The sequence below is a fragment of the Sorghum bicolor genome, chromosome 10, assembly GCF_000003195.3.
Source record: "Sorghum bicolor cultivar BTx623 chromosome 10, Sorghum_bicolor_NCBIv3, whole genome shotgun sequence".
Taxonomy (NCBI): Eukaryota; Viridiplantae; Streptophyta; class Magnoliopsida; order Poales; family Poaceae; genus Sorghum; species Sorghum bicolor.
In genome coordinates, this window is record NC_012879.2 from 43,174,541 (window position 1) to 43,198,618 (window position 24,078).

Below are 24,078 nucleotides of genomic sequence, written 5' to 3' on the forward strand. Positions count from 1 at the left end.
CATAGGATGGATGACATGTCAAACAATTTTACCTTGGTTTGCTCGAAGGAGAGGCATGTCATATAGTGGGGGTGCATCAACACATATTTGAGAAGTCAAGTATGTTCAATTCATTCCTTAGCTTGCAAAACCTCTTCTCATCAAGTGGCTTGGTGAATATATCGGCAAGTTGATCATCGGTGCCTATACTCTCAATGCAAATATCCCCTTTTTGTTGGTGATCTCTTATGAAATGATGGCGGACATCTATGTGCTTTGTTCTTGAGTGTTGAACCGGATTGTTGGTGAGCTTCACGGCACTTTCATTGTCACATAGCAATGGCACTTGCTTGAAGTTGATTCCAAAATCTTTCAAAGTTGCCTTCATCCATAGGATTTGTGCACAACAACTACCGGCCGCAATGTACTCCACTTCGGCGGTTGATAATGCAACACTATTTTGTTTCTTGGATGACCATGAGACAAGTGATCTTCCCAATAGTTGACATGTGCCTGATGTGCTTCTTCTCTCAACTTTGCATCCCGCATAGTCCGAATCAGAATATCCAACAAGTTCAAACTTTGCACCTTTGGGATACCACAAACCAACATTTTGTGTATGCTTCAAGTACCTCAATATTCTCTTTGTTGCTTTCAAATGACTTTCTCTTAGTGAGGCTTGGAATCTTGCACACATGCATACACTAAACATGACATCCGGTCTTGATGCGGTCACATAGAGTAGGCTTCCAATCATAGACCGATACAACTTTTGATCCACCATGTTTCCACTTGTATCACTATCTAGGCTTCCATTTGTTCCCATTGGAGTGCTAATTGATTTTGCATCATCCATACCAAACTTCTTGAGCATGTCTTTTATGTACTTGCCTTGACTCACAAATGTGCCATTCTTCAATTGCTTAATTTGAAGACCAAGGAAGTAACTAAGCTCTCCAATCATTGACATCTCAAACTCATTAGCCATCATGTTGCCAAACTCCTCACAAAATTCTTGATTGGTTGATCCAAATATGATATCATCAACATATATTTGCAACACAAACAAGTCCTTGCCAATCTTCTTGGTGAAGAGAGTGGTGTCAACCTTGCCCATTTTGAAACCTTTAGAGAGTAAGAAATCTCTCAATCTCTCATACCATGCTCTAGGTGCTTGCTTCAAACCATACAATGCCTTTCTTATCTTGTAAACATGGTTGGGTTTCTTGTCGTCTTCAAAACCGGAAGGTTGCTCAACATAGACTTCTTCATTGATATAACCATTGAGAAATGCACTCTTGACATCCATTTGGTATAGCTTGATGTTATGAGCACAAGCATAGGCCAACAAGATCCTAATTGCTTCCAATCTTGCAACCGGGGCATATGTTTCACCAAAGTCAAGACCTTCAACTTGAGTGTAGCCTTGTGCTACCAATCTTGCTTTGTTTCTTACAACTATCCCATCTTGATCTTTCTTGTTGCGAAAGACCCATCTAGTACCAATAACATTGTGATCACTAGGCCTCTCAACTAATTCCCATACTTGATTTCTCTTGAAATTGTTAAGCTCTTCATGCATAGCATTGACCCAATCAACATCTCTCAATGCTTCATCAATCTTCTTTGGCTCAATGTGAGACACAAAGGAGAAATGCTCACAAAATGATGCTAGTCTTGATCTAGTTTGCACTCCTCTTTGAATGTCACCTATGATATGATCCAATGGATGATCTCTTGCAATATTTGTTGGTTGGAGTATTTGCACTTGATTGCTTGCACTTGGTTGATCATAAGATGATGTACTAGCTTGTTGATCATGCACTTGTGTACCACTTGTACTAGCTTGATTTTGATCATGAGAACCACTAGCTTGCACATTAGAGGTAGGAAGCACTTGATCTTTGTCATCTTCAACATCAATCACCTCTCTAGGCCTTAAATCACCAATATCCATATTCTTCATTGCATCGGCCAATTGAGTGCCTCTCACATCATCTAGATTCTCTTCTTCCTCTTGAGAGCCATTGGTTTCATCAAATTCAACATCATGCACCTCTTCAAGAGTACCACTAGCCAAATTCCAAACTCTATAAGCTTTGCTAGTAGTTGAGTAACCAAGCAAGAATCCTTCATCATATTTCTTCTCAAATTTACTCAATCTAGTGCCTTTCTTCAGTATGTAGCATTTGCAACCAAAAACCTGAAAATATGCAATGTTGGGCTTTCTTCCATTCAAGAGCTCATATGGAGTCTTTTCCATCATTGGGTGACAATAGAGTCGGTTGCTATAGTAGCAAGCCGTGTTGATTGCTTCGGCCCAAAAAGAATGACTCACATTGTATTCACTCAACATTGATCTTGCCATGTCAATCAAGGTTCTATTCTTCCTCTCAACAAGACCGTTTGATTGTGGAGTGTACTTGGCCGAGAATTGATGCCTAATACCAAATTCATCACAAAGCTCATCAACTCTTGTATTCTTGAATTCACTTCCATTGTCACTTCTCACTTTCTTGATGGTTGTTTCAAACTCATTGTGTATTCTCTTGACAAATGATTTGAAGGTTGCAAAAGCATCACTCTTGTCACTAAGAAAGAATACCCATGTGTATCTTGTGAAATCATCCACTATCACAAATCCATATTTGTTTCCACCAATGCTTGTGTATGTGGTTGGTCCAAATAGATCCATGTGCAACAACTCGAATGCCTTACATGTGCTCATGATGCTTTTCTTTGGATGAGTGTTGCCAACTTGCTTTCCGGCTTGACATGCACTACAAAGCTTGTCTTTCTCAAATGTGACATCTTTCAAGCCTCTAACAAGATCATGCTTTACTAACTTGTTCAATTGTTTCATACCAACATGACCAAGCCTTCTATGCCATAACCAACCCATGCTAGATTTAGTGAGCAAGCATGTTGACAATTGAGCTTCACTAGCATTGAAATCAACCAAGTATAGATTCTCATATCTAAAGCCTTTGAATATCAAGTTAGAGCCATCTACACTTATGATGTCTACATCATCAACTCCAAATATGCATTTGAAACCAAGATCACAAAGTTGAGATACGGATAGCAAGTTGAAGTTCAAGCTCTCTACTAGTAGCACATTGGAAATGCTCAAGTCAATGGATATAGCAATTTTACCAAGCCCTTTGACCTTGCCTTTGCCATTGTCACCAAATGTGATACTATCAACACCATTGTCATCATTTGATTTGATTGAATTGAACATTCTTGAATCACCGGTCATGTGTTGTGTGCACCCACTATCAAGCACCCAATGCCTTCCTCCGGTTTATAGTTTACCTACAAAACAAATCAATGTTTCTTAGGTACCCATACTTGTTTGGGTCCTTGGAGGTTAGTGACTAAGCTTTTTGGTACCCAAATGGCCTTCTTCTTTGGACCCACAATTGGTGTACCAACAAACTTAGCATGCACACCCTTCTCACCCTTGGTAAGCACATAACAAGAGTCAAAAGGAATGTAAGATACATTAGCATTTTTCTTGTTCTTGTTTATTTTGTTGCAATTATGCTCTAGGTGCCCAACTTGCTTGCATTTGTTGCAATACCGACCATTGCTCTTCACAAAGCTAGGCTTGTGAGTTGCAAAGGCTTTCTTGCCCTTCTTGGGGGTATAGCCTAATCCCTCTTTGTTGAGAGATAACCTTTGGCTACCCAAGCACTTTAGCAAGCGGGCCTCACCACCATAGGCTTTGCCTAGGGCATGAGTGAGCTCATCCACCTCTCTCTTGAGAGTCTCATTCTCAATCTTTAGTGAGGTGTCACAAGTGACACTAACACTAGAAGTAGAGGTAGAGTTGGTGGTGGTGGATGAAGACCTACAAGAAGAGTTAGTGGCAACAATAATAGGTGGGTTGGGTGATTCTTTAATTAAGTCACATGTTGTGCCCACATCACATGATACAACAACCTTTTCCTTGTTCTCTTCTAACAACAAGGAGTGAGCTTTCTCAAGCTTGGTGTGAGCCTTGCCAAGCTTCTCATGGGCTTCCACTAGCCTCTCATGATTAGCATTGAGCTCATCAAAGGATTGCACAAGAGCTTTTAACTTCTTGGTCAATTCTTTGCACTTCTTGTTTTTAGATTGAATAAGTGAATCGGCTTGTTCTAGCATGTCCATGAGTTGTTCATTAGTGAATTCATTTTCATCATCACTATCACTATCATGTTCATGTTCACTTTCACTTTCACTCTCATCATATTGTACCTTGTGGCCCTTGGCCATGAAGCATGAAGGAGTGTCGAAGAGTGATGGCTTGTTGTTGATAACAATGCTAGCAAGTGCCTTCTTCTTGGATGCCTTGTCATCATCACTTGAATCATCATCCGAAGAAGCATCACTATCCCATGTCACAACACAGGATCCACCTTTCTTCTTCTTCTTGAAGACCATCTTCTTGTCCTTCTTTTCTTTCTTCTCCTTCTTGTTCTTCTTTTCATGCTCATCATGATCACTATTATATGGACAATCCGCCACAATATGATCGGGGCTCTTGCATTTGTAGCATAGCCTCACATATTCCTTGTTCTTGGAGTTGTCCCTTCTTTTTCTTGTATGGTAGCCCTTCTTCTTCATCATCTTGCCAAACTTGCGGACAAAGAGTGCTAATGCTTCATCATCACTATCATCATTGGAGCACTCCTCATCACTTGATTCTTCTTTCTTGGCCTTGCCCTTGTTCTTGCTCTTGGATGAAGAGCTAGCTTTGAATGCTACACTCTTCTTCTTCTTGTCATCCTCATCCTTCTTCATGACCTCATCATCATCATTATCATTGTATTGATCTTCGGTCATGACATCTCCAAGTACCTCATTGGGAGATACACCGGTCAATCCACCTCTAAAGATGATTGTTCTCAATGTCTTGAACCTCTTGGGTAAGCACATCAAGAACTTGTGAATGAAATCCTCATCCTTTACTTTCTCACCAAGGCCCTTGAGATCATTGATGATGACTTGGAGCCTATAGAACATCTCCGGTATGGACTCATCATCCTTCATCTTGAAGTTGGATAGCTTGTCCTTGAGCATGTACAACTTGGCACTTTTTACCGTTGTAGTGCCTTCATATGTTTCTTCTAGTCTTGTCCATACTTCACTTGCCTTCTCAAGATCTTTGACTTGTTCAAACACTTTTGAATCAATGCCATTGTAAATTGTGTTGAGAGCCATAGTATTGCATTGTTTGTTGGCTCTCTCATTGTCGGTAGGGTTGGCGGGGTCAAGGATCACAAAATCATTCTCCGTGACTTCCCACACTCTATCATTGATTGATCCAAGGTACATTTTCCTTTTTCTCTTCCAATAGTCAAAAGAACTTGTGCCATCAAAGAATGGTGGTTTGCCCCCAACATGGTTGAACACTATTTGAGCCATAATTTGAGCACCGAGGTTGTTAAGCCTTCACAAACGGTGACCACGGCTCCGATACCACTTGAAAGGTCCTAATATGGCTAGAGGGGGGTGAATAGCCTATTTAAAGAATTCTACAAACTCACTAGAGCAAAAGGTTAGTAAATAACAAAGCGAAGCTTTTTGCTCTAGCTCTAAAGGGGTGTTTGCAAGCCACCTACCCAACAATTCAAGTTGCTAAGATCTCTATGCACACAAGAACTAAGACTTTACAAGTTACACTAGAGAACTAAGCTACACAAGTCAAAGTAAGCAACTAAACTAATTACACTAGTTTGCGGTAAGTAAAGATAAGATGAGATATTTATACCGCCGAGTAGGGGATGAACCAATCACCAATATAAACAATCAAGCACCGGGAGAATGCCAATCAAACACAATTGAGACACCGATTTTTCTCCCGAGGTTCACGTGCTTGCCGGCACGCTACGTCCCGTTGTGTCGACCAACACTTGGTGGTTCGGTGGCTAAGAGTTGTAGCACGAACCTCGTCCTCACTAGGACACCACAAGAACCTACCCACAAGTGAGGTAGCTCAATGACACGAGCAATCCACTAATGTTGCCTTTGGCTCTCCGCCGAGGTAGGCACAAACCTCTCACAATCACCAGGAGATGGCCACGAACAATCACCAACTCGTGCCAATCCTCCTCCGCTGCTCCAAGCCGTCTAGGTGGCGGCAACCACCAAGAGTAACAAGAAAACCGCAGCCAAATCGATCCCCAAGTGCCACTAGATGCAATCACTCAAGAAAATGCACTTGGAATCACTCCCAATATCACAAAGATGTATAATCTAAGAAGGAGATGAGTGGGAGGTGTTTGCTTAGGCTCACAAGGATGTCAAGTATGTTAGAATGCCAAGAGTGTGAGCCCCAAACCGGCCAAACACGTATTTATAGCCCCTCAAACAAATAGAGCCGTTGGCTCTTTCACTGGGCAAAAACTCGGGGTCACCGGACACTCTTAAAGGGGCACCGGACGCTCAACACCAGCGTCCGGTGCTCCAACAACAACCGCGTGTCAGAGCCTAACGGTAACCTGCAGAGCACCGGACGCAAGCCACCGGACGCACCCTCATCGTCCGGTGCTCACCGGACCCATGCGCAGAGAGTTCCGCAAACTCGCAGGTTCACCGGACGCAAGCCACCGGACGCACCCTCAGCGTCCGGTGCTCACCGGACCCATGCGCAGAGAGGGTCGCAAAACGCATGCACACCGGACGCACACCACCGGACGCTCAAGCCAGCGTCCGGTGCCTATCGTCCGGTGCCTTACCCTAGCTGGGCCAGGCACTGTCTGCACACCGGACGCTCATACACAGCGTCCGGTGCCTCTGAGCCAGCGTCCGGTGAGTGTTTTCTTAGCGAGAAACACTCCCGCGACTTCACCAAATTTCCCTCCGGCGCAATAGAAAATATGCACTTCATTTATGGACACTTAGTATAGAGGTTAGTACTTAGGGTTTCATCAATTATCCAAAACCAAACTAGGGCTTTCACACACCCCTACTATCGATCCAATCTTACTACAAGAAACAGGTATGGACACTGAATTTCACTTAATTTTCTAGATGTTAGGTTGGATAAATTTTTGGAATATAACTGAGCTGGGTTCTCGTCTTCTCACCCTCGAATTTCTTTGCACCTTACAATACTATGAGGGGGGAATTGTTTTTCGGATGTTTAAACAAGAAATTATGTTATCTTGGAGAGAACTGAGCGACCATCTTGGTTTCTCTTCAAGATGCATCCTGAACATTGACTCCGATTTACCCAATTTTGAGAGACACCAGTTTTGGAGAGAAATATCTAGAGATAATTTTTACAGTCAAGCCCGAACCAGTGACATGGAACACCCTACTCTTAGGATGTTCCACAAATGGCTTGGGTACAATCTTTTCTATTGTGATGATATTAGGAAAGTAAGAGTAGGAGATTTACAACTTTTATATGCTGCTATTAGTAAAATACCCACTTCACCTGTTACACTATTAGTTTCACATTGGCTTAGTATACCTAGTCTTCAGGGACCAGTAGGATGTACTTCACTTATCACTCGTCTAGCTTCTAATCTTCACTTACTAGAAAACTCATCGTTGGATTTCATAGAAGAGTTAAGAATTTATCATGGCTATGACACATTTAGACAAGCTCGGATGTTAAAGAAAGAGGGAAATGTAATGTATATGCTATATGATGATAAAGACAAGATTCGGTTACCTAACCCGAACCTTGGCCTCTACGTTGTGCAAAACTTTTTGATTGAGATTGCAGCAACACCAGTGAACCAGAGAACTCCACAGCGAGTGGCTTCCGAAAGGATAACCACTCATCGAGAACGCACCTGGTATGGAGCTGACCCTGGACCAGAAGAAGCAGCGCACCTACATTATTGCGATTACAACCCTCGAGTCCTTCGAGACCCATGGGCTCGACATGCGCAACCACAAGAGCCAACAGAGGATACATGGCCGGAGAGCCAAGATCACCAGTGGACAAACCCGCCTTTTCGTACGGGCAGGTACTCCACTGATCCATACGGAGCTTCAGGATCCAGTCCTCCGCCCCAATTTGATGCAGGACGATACTCCGACACCTCCTACGCTTTCACGAATGACTACTATCAAGAGGCCGGTGCTTTCTTCACTCGTACCGACAACGCCCTCCTCGACATCCAGAACACGCAAGCAGAACATGGAAGACTCCTGGAAGAACAACAAAAATGGAACCAGGACCATGCAGCTGCAGTAGAAGAGCTGAGACAAGATACAACAACAATGAACGACAACATTACAACCATGATGCGGTTCTGGAACATCGGGTAAGACCGACGGCAACATCCAGCTTGGGGGAGTTCCTCCCAAATTTATCAAGTAAGTTTTTATTTGCTCTTCTTATTTATTCTATTCCGTCTTAGTATTTAATTTATCTTAAAAGGAAAAACTTAGAAAACCAAATAAATATTTTCTTGCTTTAATTTACTGTATTTTAATAAACATGAAAACAAAATAAAAAGAGTGTGTAGATAAGTGTGCTTTATTTTTCTGCTAAGTTTAATCTCTAGAAAAATATATATATATATAAAGACCAAAAAGAGGCATGATGGAAATGATGAACAATTGCTCTGTTTGCTTACTTACAAGTACCTAGCTTTTATATTAGAATTCTTCCAGGAATTACTAAAACTAAAATTATTATCTTTGGGAAGCATAAAACTAAAGTCTAGGTAAGAGAAAGGCATGATATAAAGTTGAGCTACTGTTTATCCTGTTTCTACTACACTAAGTTCTGGAGATTTATTTTGAAAACTTACAAATCACATGATGAGTTCCTAGCATACAAAACTACCTACCACAGCCATACTTGCTATAACATCTTTTACTATATTCACATTGAGTTTGATCGAGCTGTGTAGACCCTTAGGAGCTTTTCATGTGGTTAAATTAAAATATTCACTTGCACACATCTACCACAGCATCCATCATCAATCATTAAAATTGCTAAAAATATTTTCACTCACTGTCCCGAATATTGTTATTCTCTCTCTCTAAAAAGATTCAATGCAGAAGAGGCATGGGTTATGCAAAAATATGCGAGGAAATAAAAAGGGGCAAGTGTCCGGAACCTCGATAAAGAAAGAAAAAGAGTGAGACGAGAGGTAAAAATGGACAAGTGTCCGAAGTAGAATTAGGGGTACAAAGATGCCCACTTGAGCGGAAAAATGGACAAGTGTCCGACAGTAGAATTAAGGGTATCTACTACCCACCTGAAAAAAAAGAGAAAAAAGAAAGAAAAGATAGCCCATGTTTTTCCAAAAGCAAAGATCAAATAAGAGGAGAGATAGCAATATGAGGAGCAATGAGAACTAAGTTTTATTAACACTTATACATTTTCACCATCACTATCATTTACTCCACCACACATGCACATCTTGATTTAATTATATGCTGAGTTCCTTTGGATCCATGGCTCGATTAGACAACATATGTATGAGCTGTTTTTCACTCCTATGAGCTCCACTTAAACATTCCATTAGCTATAGGTAAGTGACATTATGGTAAGGATCCACAAATACCACATATAGAGAGACTTGAGAGAATCATTGCTGGGAACTCTGAGTTTTATTTTGAAAACTTATGAAAAGTTCTAGAACAAAAGTGAAGTATAAACAGGAGGGATAGTGCTTGACTTAATTATTTTGTCTTTCGATCGCTTAAGACTTAAGTGCAAGTACTAAACTCCATAACACTTCACTCTAATCTGGAAGAATTTTATGTAAAAGCATGTGTGCCTGTCAGGAAAGAAAACATCGAAGCAACTCCTGTTCCGTCTGAGTTTAGCTGTTTGCTCAGGGACGAGCAAAGGGTAAGCTTGGGGAGTTTGTTGACGGTCCTTAAGTACTAAAATTAATAATCAAATAAACATGAAAAAGGATCAATATGAAACAAACATCTAGAATTAGGGTTTTATCTGACAGAATTCCACGAGTTTTGGTGTTTATCTATTTCTGCAGGGGTTTATCAGAAAATATGGAGAGAAGGCCCACATGTCATGTTTACAACGAGATAATTACGTGCCGCGCAATTTTCCTCAATCTAGAAGAATCCAGAAGCCACGGGAACGAACGAGAAGGGATTCGGGCTCGGGGGTAGGGCGGCCGCCCACGCCCCTTGGGCGCCCGCCCAGGGTAGGAGTCCAATCGGGACTCTGCTTCGGGACAACGCTCCACCGACCTAAAGGATCAATCTAAACCATACAATCTATGTCGGTTTGATCCAATGGCTCACGTTCACTTGAGGGGACTATAAAACCAGACCCCCTGGCCCCTGGAGGAGAGAGGAGAAATCAATATTCAGAGGTAGCCATCAAAGTTAGGGTTTAGAGCTTCTCTCCCACAGAGAATTAGAATTAGCTACTCCCTAATCCTTCAAGTTTAGAGGTTGATTAGATAGCAAGTAGAGAAGTAGAGCACTACGCTCTGGATTCGGATCTTCGGTAATAAAGATTGGTATTATTCATATCTTTCTCTAATTCTTTGTTCTAATTGCATTATGTCTCTAATTATTATGTTCTTAGTTTGTTCTAGTTCTATATTTGATATAGTTCTAATTGATAATGAGTTTATGTATAAGTTTGCAAAGCGCTTAGCTCTTGACGCGAGGGAGTTAGGTAATAGATCACATGTGAGCGTGGTGCTTAGATGTTATTTATCTGCAAATGTATCCTATTGGCCGGGTCGTGTGGTAGTTCGCGATAGTGACAGCTTCGTTGATTCTTATATAGTCCACCCTCCGTTGATAGGACAGGCAGAACCGGTATTGTGGAGTAAGTCATGCGATGCTCTGATTTACTTTATCAATGTTCCTTATACATGAATGAAGAGTCTTTTATGCTATATATGATCTTGTAGATAACTAGAGTAGATTATGACTTAGTAGTTAGTAGATAACTTAGAATCCATTCTCTAGCTAATCCGACATCACCTACATATATGAGGAGTAGTCTATTTTCTAATCGCTGTGTTATCTACCCATGAACTTATAATTCATTATCATTATCTTTATGGTTTACCCCCTGCTAAAGTATGTGACTGTGTGACGAGTTTCTCATTAGTAATCATGTTCTTGCAAGTTTATCTCTAGTCTATGCCTTGATAGATTTTGCCCTTTGATTTAATTTCATTTTCTTGAGATCCCTTGAGCAAAATTATAAATAACGATACCTGGAATACTTATCCTGGTGAAATGCTACAATGAGGTGTTTTATCTGTGCGCTTGCGGATAGAATAGATTATTTTCTAGAGAGCCTTTACATTTATAAATACCTTTGTACACTCTGGCGCCATGCTAGGGATGACAACCTAGTATCTAAGTGGTGTTAGCTAGTGTCAACACGTGCCGGCAAGCACGTGAACCTCGGGAGAAAATTGTGTGTCTCCATTGTGATTGTTCATTAGATTTCTCCCGGTGGTTGGACTTCATATTATTGATTGGTTCATCCCCTCTACGTGGTGGTATAAAGATCAAACCATCTCTTTTTACATTCCCGCAAACTAGAGTAGCTTACTTACTTGTATAGAAACTTTAGGTAGCTCTCTAGTGTAAGTAGTGACATAGCTCTTGTGTGCCTAGTGATTATATCAACTAGAATTGTTGGATAGGTGGCTTGCAAACACCCCATTAGAGCTAGAGAAAAAAGCTTTGCTTTGTTTTTTTACTAACCTCTTCCTCTAGTGAGTTTGTAGATTTTTAAATAGGCTATTCACCCCCCTCTAGCCATATTAGGACCTTTCAACTGGCATATACCCTCCCAGGATCTGTAAGCAATAGGGTTAGAAGGGTCATCCTGTTGAACACCAGCCCACTAGAATCTTCTCATAACTGTAATGATCTTGTCAATAAAGGTTTTTGAGAAAATAATAGTAGACATATAATAGATGGGTATAGAAGAAAGGACAGATTGAATATAAGCAAGATGACCCGCATGGTTGATTTTATTGGCTTTGACAGTAGTGAGTTTTGCTAAACATTTGTTATAAATAAAATTGTAAGCATGATTTTTGTCCCTGTGAGTAAATATAAGCGGATGACCTAAGTGGATGGTGTTGGGAAGAAGATTAGGAACAGGGAAGACATTCTTGATATTTGCTCTGGTAGCATCATCCACATTTCTACTAAAAAGAATAGCAGATTTGTTGAAATTAGGGATCTGACCTGATTGAGCGCAGAAGTCATCGAGGATATTTTTTAGAACTGTTGCTTCCTACATATTGGCAGCTCCACATAAGATTAGATCGTCTGCAAAGAGAAGGGAGTGAATCGGAGGACAATTGTGACCAAGAGAAACCCCTTGAAGATTAGCATCTTGCAGAGCCTGATTGAGAGTAATAGAAAGTTCATTAATGGCTATTGCAAACAAGAATGGAGAGAGAGGGCATCCCTGTCTGATGCCACGATTTGGCGTGAAGAACTCAGTTGGTCGGCCATTAACCAGAACTGCCATTGAGGGAGAGTTATAGCAACATTTAAGGAGCTGAATGAAATGGCCACGTAAATGAAGCCTATGCAGAGCCTGGGTAAGGAAATTCCAATTCAGATGATCAAAAGCTTTAGCCAAGTCTAGTTTAAGCATAAAAGCTTTACCAGTCCAGTTTTTGAGACCAAAAGAGTGGATAATTTCCTGGGTAATTATCATATTTGAAGAGATATGTTTGTTCTGAATGAAAGGATACTGGGCATTATGAATGTAGTTCGGAAGATAAGTTTTAAGCCTATCAGCTAGAGACTTAGCAATGAGACGATAAATGACACTGCAGAGACTAATAGGCCTAAAATCCTGAGGAACAGTGGGTTGCATCTTTTTAGGAATTAATGTAATATAAGTTTGAGTGATTTCTTGATTAAGAAAGGCTGAACTATAGAAATCACTTACTAGTTTGTGAATATCAGTAGATATCCATTCCCAGGTAGCCTTGTAGAATCCAGCGTTTAGCCCATCCGGATCTGGGGAGGCATTACTGCGCATCTTCTTGATGATGGCGTGGAGTTCTTGTACCGTTGGGGTAGAGGTGACATACAGGTGCTGAGAGTGCTGAAACATATGATCCTGAGGAGAGGAGCGAGAGGGGTTTATCTACATATTGTGAGCTTGCTGCATCTGCAAATTATGAGCCTGCTGAAAATTGTTGATATGGTTCATATTAGCCGACGATTGATGGAGAGGTGATGCGGCTGGAGAGTCTGGGGGGTTCTGCAAATTTGAACTATTAGAAGGAGAAGTAATTCCATAAATGTCATGAAAATAGTTCAACAAAGTATCAGCTAGTTGGTTAGGGGAAGTAGCTTCAGTGCCATCAGGATTATAGAGATAAGCAATGGTATTTTTCCTGCTTCTTTTGGTGATTGCTTGATGAAAATTAGCAGTATTCCTATCTCCTAGCTTGGCCCATTGCTTCTTAGCTCTCTGGATATGGAACTCCTCTGACTTCCTGAGGATATCTTCATGTTGGCTGATGAGGTGCTTTTGAGTAGAGAAATCTTGGAGGTGAGGAGGTTTAGACTGTTGTTGGAGAAGATCCTCAATAGTGCTGAGCTGAGTGGAGATGTTAGGCTTGGCTTTCCTCCACTTCTTGAGGTCGTAGGCAAGGTATTTGGTTTTGAGGTGGAATGGACGCCGAGAGGATTTTTCCCAACTTTGATTTGCCACTTCATTAAAGTCGTGTTCCAGAAGCCACCAGTTCTCAAAGCAAAAGAGAGAGTTAGTTTTAGGGCGCGTGGAATGCATCATAGTAAGAATGGGGGTGTGGTCTCCCTGAATCATAGGCAAATGATAGACCGCCGTTTGGGGATACTTAGTACACCATTCAATATTCGCCAAAGAACGATCAAGATGCTGGAAGGTGGGGGAGGAGTTGAAGCGCTTGTTGGTCCAAGTGTACGCCGGGCCATTGTACCCCAAGTCAAGTAAGCCACACTGCTTCATATAGTCACAGAACATATTAATACGAGATATATTAGGCCTACCTGGTCCAGCCTTTTCATTAGGGTGCATAAGTTCATTCATGTCTCCCATAGCTAAAATGGGGAGAGTGCTATGATTAACAACAAAATGAAGCACTCTAGCCCAAATAGTAGAGGTTGTACGGTGATGCGGATCACCATAGATACAAACTAAGCCAAACTGATCAGAAGTAGAAGTACTATTACAAACAGCTAATATATAGTGGGGATTGTGCTCTACTATAGCGATGTCAACTGCATGGGTCCAAATCAACCAAAGTCCCCCGGACTGGCCCTGCGAGTGAACTACAAAAGCATCTGCAACATTAAAATGATTGATAATAGCTGTACGATTAATTGACATATTGCGAGTTTCAGATATGAAGCATACCTCAGCTTTGGTGGAACAGATTAGTCGTCGTAGGTGTTGCATTTTAGAACTATGCAGGGACCCTCCTGATCCCTGACAGTTCCAAGCGAGTAGATTCATGGTTCACCCGACGCCCTTGAGGCTGGCGCCCTAGCCTGAGGAGAGGAAGCATGTAGTCGAGTAGCATCAGGAGCAATGCCCAAGATCCCTGAATTATCACCATCAGGGTGGCCTTGAACTAGATGGAGGGCCACGTTCTCCCGAAGACCACGCTGAAGATCAGGGAGTACACCCATCCCCCTGATAGGAAGGTGATGAGGGCCATGGAGGTGACTCTGACCCATGCTGGTGGCGGGCGACTGATGACCGAGTTCACTACAAGGAGTGCAAAAATGGCCGACAGTTGTTATACTGTCGGGCATTTACTTGCACCGTCGGGAAGTGTAATGCCCGAGCGTGTACCGTCGGGAACCTCCCGTCGGGCATCCATGGTCGGGCATTCCCCCTTTTACCGACGAGTAGTCAGTCATTGTGTGGGCGACCGTATGTTTCCGACGGTTAACGCTCAACAATTAGTTTGTAAACACGCCAAAAAGACTTTGGTCGGACATGAATTGCCAAGGGTACCCCGGTCGGGGACTTGTTACTTGACAGTTTTTTAAAACCCATCGGGAAATATATACAGTCGGAGTTTTGTTGAATGACGGCTCTTTAAAACCCATCAGGAAATATATCCAGTCAGGAATGCATTGCATGACGGGTTTTTAAAACCCGTCGGGAAATATATTCGGTCAGAGATTTGTTGCATGACAGTTTTTAAAACCCATCGGAAAATATAATCTGTTGGGGATTTGTTGTACGACGGTTTTTTAACCCATCGGGGAACATATTAGCAACGATGTTTATTAACCATTAGGAAATATAATCGGTTGGGGATTCGTTGCATGACGGTTTTTGAACCCATCGGGAAACATATTAGCAATGGTGCTTGGTGAGGAAGTCCTGAAGTCGGCGTCGTAGTGGTGTGCAGAGGCGGTGCTACAGAGCTGCCCCGCACATCGCTGCCGGAATAGCAATACAGATCCGGCGAGTTAGGAGCGAGGACTCGCCGATCTGCACCTGGTTGACAATCTGGAGCCATCCCCCAAGGAGAGCCGCTGCGAACTCGAGCTGGGGGAGGGCTAATCAAGACCTAATCGAGACACTCGACTATTGTTGTGCTGTTTTGGGTTGTTTTCCACGGCTCCATTAAGCAGTTGTTGTTATGTCCGTGATTTAATTAATGCTACCAAGTGCCAACCCTTATAATTATCTGGAAAATTTCAAATACAAAATCAGCTATGACTAATTTTGCAATGTGCTCAGTTTTTTTAGAAAACTTTGCAATGCAATAAAAACGAATAATAAAGTACAAAATAACCAGCCCGTTCATAAATGTTTATTTCGGCACTGTATAATTAAAATAACAAATATACAACTTGCTTAATAAGCAAAAACACAAATGAAGTAATTATGATTCGATTACAATTGATCCATAACTAGTTTTATTTGTATATAAATTGAATTGCATCTACCTCCATATATATATATACAGCATATCACCAGTTGATGTTACTGCAGCTGAGTCTGACCTCCACCTGCATCTGTGGTGGCGGTGGTATTTTGCCCATCTTCACCATTGCCCTGGCAAAATCCTTGGCGAACGCCTTGCCGTCCGTGCTGTACATTTCCACCAGATTGTCCAGCGGTCCACCGCCGCCGTAGAGCGCCTGGTCGGAGGTGAGGAGGCCGCGCCGCGCCACGAGGTCCCGGTAGTAGGCGTTGTCGAACCCCATCGGGGTCTGCTCGTCGAACGGCGCCGGCGCGTCATAAGCGGACTGGCACGTCTGCCTGCGCCGCTCCGCGAACGCGGGGTCGATGGCGGCGGCGCCGCCCTCGCCGCCGTAGCCGTAGGCTCGGTTCCTGTAGTGGTGGCACCGCGCCGTGCCGATGGTGTGCGCGCCGGAGAGCGCCGCCATGTCGCGCGCGTCGAGGCCGTGGTGCCTGAACAGGCCAATGAGCTCGGCGAGGGTGGAGTTCGGGGCTGGGAGACCGTACTCGGCGGCGGTCCTGTTGGCGCCGCGCGAGTCCCTGCGGCCGAGCTGCACTTCCCACGTCGGGCCCCCGAGCAGCGCGACGGCGTCGCGGGAGGCGAGCGCGAGGATGTCGGCGCAGGAGACCGTGGCCGGGCAGGCATGCTCGACGTGGGACTTGATCTCGTCGATCACGTCGAAGCCCCGGAGCGAGTTGGCGTTGGGCTTGGCGTCCTTCTCGCTCCCGGAGAAGGGCGTCCCGTCCAGTAGGACGGAGCCGTCGCACCCCTGCCGTACAAAAAAAAAACTTTAGGACACAATGCAGAAACACAAGTAAAGATTAGACTAGGAAGGAATTAGATCGGTGAAATTGGGGGCGTACGTACGTCGACGAAGCAGTCGTGGAAGAAGAGGCGGAGCACGGCGGGCGCCATCGACTGGTCGGCGTCGACCCTGGACGCCATCACGGAGTGCACGATCTGCTGCACGTTGGGGCACGTATTGTCGTAGTAGCCCACCTTTAGATGGTCGCCGTTGGCAGTGCACGCGAGAAGAATCGAGAGGATCAGGGGAACAAGAACAAGCCATGAACAGCTCCTGGTGGAAGGCGACATGGCTGTTGTCAATCAAGGTGCCGTACGTGCCGACTAAAGGTTGTCCCGGCGTCCGACGGTGTTGTTTTCTAGTAGTGCGTAGTGTTCGCTGGATATGATCAGAATCAGAATCAGGAGGGATGGAGAGTGATTATTAGCTAGCTTGAGCTGATGAGTGCGAAACAAAGCATGACGAGGCGTGCTTATATACAGCTAACTAGCGAGGGCAGGTATATATGAATGATGTCGAGCTGCGTTCAGGCGCGGCAGTCTTCTCGGAACGCGCGCCCTCGTGCGCTTATTATTACCTGATGATTCCGGCCGCTTGTACGCGTGCGCACGCGAGATCGTGTGGCTGGTGTTGCCACGGTCTCCGGTCTGCCGTCCGCACCGCCATGCATGCATATGCTCGTGCTTCATGGCGACGGAGTCAACATGAAGAGGGAAACGAACGTTTATTTGTTGGCTCTAGCTTATGATGAGGAACAGGTACATTCTTTCAAAAAAAAATGAGGAACAGGTACTAGACGTGCTACTTGCGGAGTATTTACCTAAAAAAAATCTTACAATGTACTCCTACGTCGATAATGACGGTGTTATTTGGCTCTAAACTGGTCGAAGTGCTGGGTTTCAAACGATCGATTGAGACGTACATTGACGTAGGTAATTTCGGAACGTGCTCCATTGGTTCTGGTCGGATCCGATTGTTTAGCTGGACCTAATCATGCGCTGACTTATCTATCTATACCCTACTAATATACCAACTTTTTTCTATCTATACCCTACTAATAATACACTAACTTTTTCATTGCTTGGTCCACCCCATATAAACTCCCCCGCTGAGAAAACTCTCCTTTATGCACCCCAGAAAATATACCAAAAAAACAACTCTATAGTAATCAACCGTCCAGATTGATTTTTAATATTCTCTTTCTTTACTCACTCAAATCCGACAACCACGATTGCATGTATGGTCCTCCTCAGCCCCCGCTCATCTGCCACGCACACAAAGAAATCATCCGCGCTCGCGACGTCACCGTGAAATCAGCACGGCCTCTCGCCCAGGCCCAGCGAAACCACGACCATCTTCCTCGGCGCGACATCCGACTGCCGCCCCAGCCACCGTGGAACCCTCTTCAACCCAGCCGCGGCGCCGTGGAACCTCTCCAACCCAGCCACGACTCCGCGCCGCTCTTGTTGCAACGATCCCGTGGGTCTGACCCAGCCGCGACGTCGTGCAGCCACCGTGCAGCCCCGACGCCCCAGCCGCCATGCAGCTGCGCGAGTCCGCTCCGTGTCGTCTCTTGTTGCAGCGATCCCCTAGGTTGCCCTCCTTCCTCGGCAAGGTGCCTGCGTTTCAACGACTGCAGGGCGCGCCGGATCTCCACCCTACAACCTCGACCTCGGCCATCGTCCTACACACACCCGCCAACAATAGCAAAGCGTAACGGCAAACAAAAATAAACTTAGTTACGATTACCTGCCGAGTTGAAGGATTCCTCACATTCTCCCGTGGATGCGATCAGTAATTCAATTCAGGTGTGTTACTCACAGTTCTCTCCCTTTTTTTGGAAGCAGTCAGTATGTTGATTAAGAGTTCTCTCCCTTTTTAGTTTAGGGATTAGACTATGAGTATACATATATCAGGTTTACAGTTTATAAAATTCCTCTCTTCTTTCTTTCTTCTTGGTTTTTTTTCTGAATAAAGGAGGAGAGGTTGCATTGCCACTTATAAGATCTGTAATCTGTACAACGATAGGAGGAGATGCAGGATTTTTTTGTTTTATCAGAACAAGGAACTAATGTAAGACAAACCAAAAAAAGCTTTGATCTTGCAACTTCCGGTGGTTTATGCCACTGTCACATCTCATGCAATTCTTGTATCTGCATTGTCTGAGGAGTGCAGAAGTTGAATCCAGTAAACTTCAGCATGTGCCATCGTTCAGCTTTCCCTTAGTACTACAGAGCCTGCACTACATACTACAAAGTGCAGGTGGAAGATTTACTGCTTAATGATTAGGTTAACAAATAATAATAATTCACAAAACTTCAGTACAAATATAGGAGTAAACTGCCGTTATTTGTAACTTTTTATGAATGCAGAGCATCTACTGTTTCGATCTAGACATAGGGAGAGTTGGAAAATATCTTTTGTTTAGGTTGGTTCATGAGATAAGCATTGTACTCTGCCTACTGCACTGCATTCTTTTTTTTTTTTGAAACAAAACTGGCAGGAGAGCTGCCTATTGTATTAAAGAGAAAGAGCCTAGACAGGTGTGATTCTGCTGGCATATTCTTAACTAGCACGCCTCACATAATGTTAGGCTACAATTTTTCGTACAAATCTGAACCTACCATGTCATGAGCCTTGCTGATAATGCTGCTGCATTGCAAGTGTAGAAGTTTCTACTGATTCAGTTTGCATCAACGACACTTCACCATAGGCACATGCACTAATTTATCTTTCAGTACAGGTTGGTAATTATGGACTTCTGAACTTGAGAAAAAACATGATGTCTGAAAATGAAAGCAAAATTGAAACTCAGGCAGTAAAAGCTGGAAGGCAATCAGGGAGATTCGCCTCGGCCATCCACGTATCCATCAAGAACAAGGTGCCAGGGAGATTCGCATCGGCCATCGACGCCTACGCAGATTCGTATTAGCATTTTTCAGAATTTAGTGTGATCTAAACTATCGAAAGATATCATTGTTTGGTTCTTTTTAAATATATTCCAAAAATAAAGGAATGTATTTAAAAAGAACCAAACAATGATGTTTTTCGATAGTTTAGGTCACACTAAATTATCGGACCATGCTTACCGACTTTGAAGTTTTGTTTTACTGCCAGATCATAATAAGTCTAGGATCCGAACAATGACTGATGATCGTATTGACGCAGCAGTAACATATCATTGCCCTTTAGAGCCAACGGTACGGCGGTACCAGCCGCTATAAATAGTTAGGATATCATTGTCACTACTACAGAATGAGGCATTGGTCTTTTTGCGGCCCAAAATAGCCAAAAACTTCGGTCTTTTTGCGGCCCGGGGTTAAAGGCCCCTTTAACACCGGTTCGTAACACGAACCGGTGCTAAAGGGTCCTGCCCAACGGCTGGTGCTGTCGGGGCAGGGACCCTTTAGCACCAGTTCGTGTTACCAACCGGTGCTCGGGTCGAGGCAAAGCCTTTAGCACCGGTTTGGCACACAAACCGGTGCTAAAGGGTGACCCTTTAGCACCGGTTTTTGCCCTGAACCGGTGCTAAAGCTCCGGTTTATAGGCCCGCCTTCTCCTCCCCTCTGCCCATTTGAAACCGAGAGCACCATTGTTGTTCTTGGAGCTTCTTCTTCCTTGTTCTTCATTTGTTCTTCATCTCCGACGCCTATCGTTGATCTTCTTCGACTCCGTCATCGTTTCTTCGTGCTTGGAGGTGACTAACTTCAGTCTTTCTTGTCTTTTTTATGTTGTTTTTGGCTTGTGATGTTCCCATCATTTTTAGCTCAAATCCACTTTGTTATTTTGAATCATTCACATGAATTAGTATCCATATAAAGGATATTATTAGGTTCTTCTTTAATCATACATGTTTACTAGTAAATGTGGAATTTATAATTGTTTAAAAATTGAGTATGGATAGTAGATGGCAACCGTGACCGGGTCTTCGGTCTCTCAACGGGTTCAAAATCGATACCGGCCGGAACTCCCTCTCATTACTTGTGGCAAGTGTGGGCAGAAGATTGTGATGGAGTACAAAGTGTCGAAAGAGGGAGTAAACAAGGGTCGTATATTCTACAAGTGTCCGGATCGTAATGTGAGTTATTTCCAGACATTTGCTTATATATGTGCTTATTTTTTTAAATGATATTAATTAAACTTTTGATTCTCTATTTTAATTTCAGTGGGACGGTACCGGCGGATGTACAGGTTGGTACTAGGAGGAAGAATACATTGAACACATTAAGAAATCTTTTGCACAGGTGGTTGAGGCTGAAGGTGGTGAGGCAGTGAGCTGACGAAAGGAGTTCAATGATGTTGATCAAGCGAATGATCTATCTATTATAGTTGAGATTGGATGCGAACTAATTATGTTGCTTAAGTGCATTTTAGTTTTGGTTTTTTAGTGCTAGTTGCGATTGTATTTGTTGTAGCCAAGCTTTCTTGAATTAATCAACTATGTATCTTAGACATGTTGTGCAATAAGATGAGAAACTATATGTGTGCATGGTTTTCATAATATATATGTTATATTTAATGCAGATGGTAACAAGTAATTGGATGTATAATGCTGATCGGCGCTCCGAAGAGTTCATTAATGGCGTGCACTATTTCTTAAGTGTGGCCGAGACAAATAAGAGGGACGGTTTCATATGCTGTCCATGTGCCGTGTGCAAGAATTTGACGGAATATTCTAACTCAAGAACTCTTCATTCGCATTTATTAAAGTTTGGTTTCGTACCAAATTATATTTGTTGGACCAAGCATGGAGAAAGCGGGATTATAATGGATGAAGGTGAAGAAGAAGAAGAAGAATTGGAGCATGCCAATATTATTGCTCAGTACGGTGGCTTCAATGATGTTGCAATGGGGGGAGATAATGAAGAAGAGGTAGCGGCAGAAGATGATCGGAGCGATGATGCTTTTGGTGATGCCATCCGTGATGCACAAAGAGAATGTGAAAGTGATAAAGAGAAAGCCAAGTTCGAGCGCATGCTAGAGGACCACAGGAAATCGTTATATCCCACCGCTGAAGAGGGGCAAAAAAAGCTGGGTACCACACTGGAATTGCTGCAATAGAAGGTAAAGAATGGTACATCTAACAAGGTATTTGGGCAGTTATTGAAGATCATAAAAAAGATGCTTCCGAAAGGCAACAAATTGCCCACCACTACGTATGAAGCAAAACAGGTTGTCTACCCTTTGGGATTAGAAATCCAGAAGATACACGCATGTCCTAATGACTGCATCCTCTACCGTGGGGAGGAATACGAGAATTTGGATGCATGTCCAGTATGTAAGGAATCACGGTATAAGATTAGACGAGATGATCCTGGCGATGTTGAGGGTGAAGAACGTCATAGGTGGCGGTGTTGAGGGTGAAGAACGTCATAGGAAGAAAATTCCTGCCAAGGTTATGTGGTATGCTCCTATAATTCCATGATTAAAACATCTGTTCAGAAATAAGGACAATGCAAAGTTGTTGCGGTGGCATAAAGAAGACCGTAAGATAGACAATATGCTGAGACACCCTGCCGATGAATCCCAGTGGAGAGCGATAGACAGAGAATTCCCAGATTTTGCAGATGATGCTAGAAACTTGTGGTTCGCCTTAAGTACAGATGGTATGAATCCTTTCGTTGAGCAGAGCAGTAGTCACAGCACTTGGCCAGTTACTCTATGTATCTACAACCTTCCTCCATGGCTATGCATGAAGCGGAAGTTTATTATGATGCCGGTGCTTATCCAAGGACCGAAGCAACCTGACAATGTCATAGATGTCTACCTGAGGCCATTAGTTGAGGAACTTCAACTTTTATGGAGCAAACCAGGAGTTCGCGTGTGGGATAAGTACAAACAAGAGCACTTTGACCTGCGAGCATTGTTGTTTGTAACAATCAATGATTGGCCAGCTCTGAGTAATCTTTTAGGCCAGTCAAATAAGGGATATAATGCATGCACACATTGTTATGAAGACCTTGACTGTGTATTTTTGAAAAACTGTCGAAAGGTAGTGTACCTTGGCCACCGTCGGTTTCTTCCTGTGAACCACCCAGTACAAAAGAAAGGCAAGCATTTTAAAGGCAAGGCAGACCACCGGACCAAACCTCTCAATCGAACCGGGAATGATGTACTCGAAATGGTCAAGGATATAAAAGTGGTATTTGGAAAGGGACGAGGCAGCGAACCTATTCCCATGGATGCTAAGGGACACGTACCCATGTGGAAGAAGAAATCCATATTTTGGGAGCTACCTTACTGGAATGTCCTAGAGGTCCACAACGCGATCGACGTGATGCATCTGACAAAGAATCTTTGTGTGAACTTGCTCGGATTCATGGGTGTCTACGGGAAGTCTAAGGATTCACTTGAAGCACGACAAGACTTGCAGCGCATGAAAGAACGAGACAACCTGCATCCAGAAAAGACAGATGATGGACGTCATTACTTAAGCCCTGCTAGCTACACTCTGAGCAAAGAAGAGAACGAAAGCATGTTTGAATGTCTTAGCAGCATCAAGGTCCCATCTGGATTCTCCTCCAATATCAAGGGAATAATTAATGTGCCAGAGAAGAAATTCCTGAACTTAAAGTCCCATGACTGTCATGTTCTAATGACGCAATTGCTACGGGTGGTTTTAAGAGAAATTTTACCTCCACACGTACGTCTAGCCACCGTAAAGCTATGTGCATTCCTCAATGCAATTTCTCAGAAGGCAATCAATCCATAGCAACTAGCTACTCTCTAGAATGATGTCGTTCAATGTCTCGTCAGCTTTGAGTTGGTGTTCCCTCAATCCTTCTTTGATATCATGACACACCTCCTAGTTCATCTGATCAAAGAGATTTGTATTCTCGGTCCTGTGTTCCTACACAACATGTTCCCCTTTGAGAGATTCATGGGTGTCCTAAAGAAATATGTCCATAGTCGTTTTCGGCCAGAAGAAAGCATTGCCAAGGGCTACGGAACAGAGGAGGTCATAGAGTTCTGTGTTGACTTTATTCCAGACCTTGACCCAATTGGCATTCCTGAATCTCAACACGAGGGCAGACTCAGCGGAAGGGAACACTTGGGAGGAAAACATATATTGGTACGGGAGATGATTACTTCAATAAAGCACACTACATAGTTCTCCAGAACTTCTCATTGGTGGAACCATATGTTGAGGTACACAAAGATTTCCTACGGTCCCAGTGGCCAGGGAAGAATGAAGCTTGGATAATGCGTCAGCACATGGAAACTTTTGGCGATTGGTTGCGCAAAAAATGTCAAGGTGATGAAAACATTGATGAGCAGCTTTATTTGTTGGCGAGGCAACCATCATGGCATGTCCTCACGTACAAAGGGTATGAGATAAATGGTAACACATTTTACACAGTTGGCCAAGATAAAAGGAGCACC

General features: G+C 43.3%; 1 protein-coding gene across 1 annotated transcript; it reads right to left on the reverse strand.

The window, feature by feature from the left end:
• Positions 15,750-17,117, reverse strand: LOC8058833 (peroxidase P7). The gene is made up of 2 exons (XM_002438423.2): positions 16,758-17,117; positions 15,750-16,659 (listed from the first exon to the last, which is right to left on the reverse strand). Exons 1-2 carry the CDS (start codon positions 16,983-16,985, stop codon positions 15,898-15,900), a joined length of 990 nt encoding a protein of 329 aa, XP_002438468.1. The 5' UTR covers positions 16,986-17,117; the 3' UTR covers positions 15,750-15,897.

Bases quoted from the DNA above. Each gene is read 5' to 3' on its own strand.
- LOC8058833 (XM_002438423.2), bottom strand. From the start codon at position 16,985: ATGTCGCCTTCCACCAGGAGCTGTTCATGGCTTGTTCTTGTTCCCCTG. The intron at 16,660-16,757 runs GTACGTACGCCC...TTTGTACGGCAG, and splicing joins TCCACGACTGCTTCGTCGAC to GGGTGCGACGGCTCCGTCCT.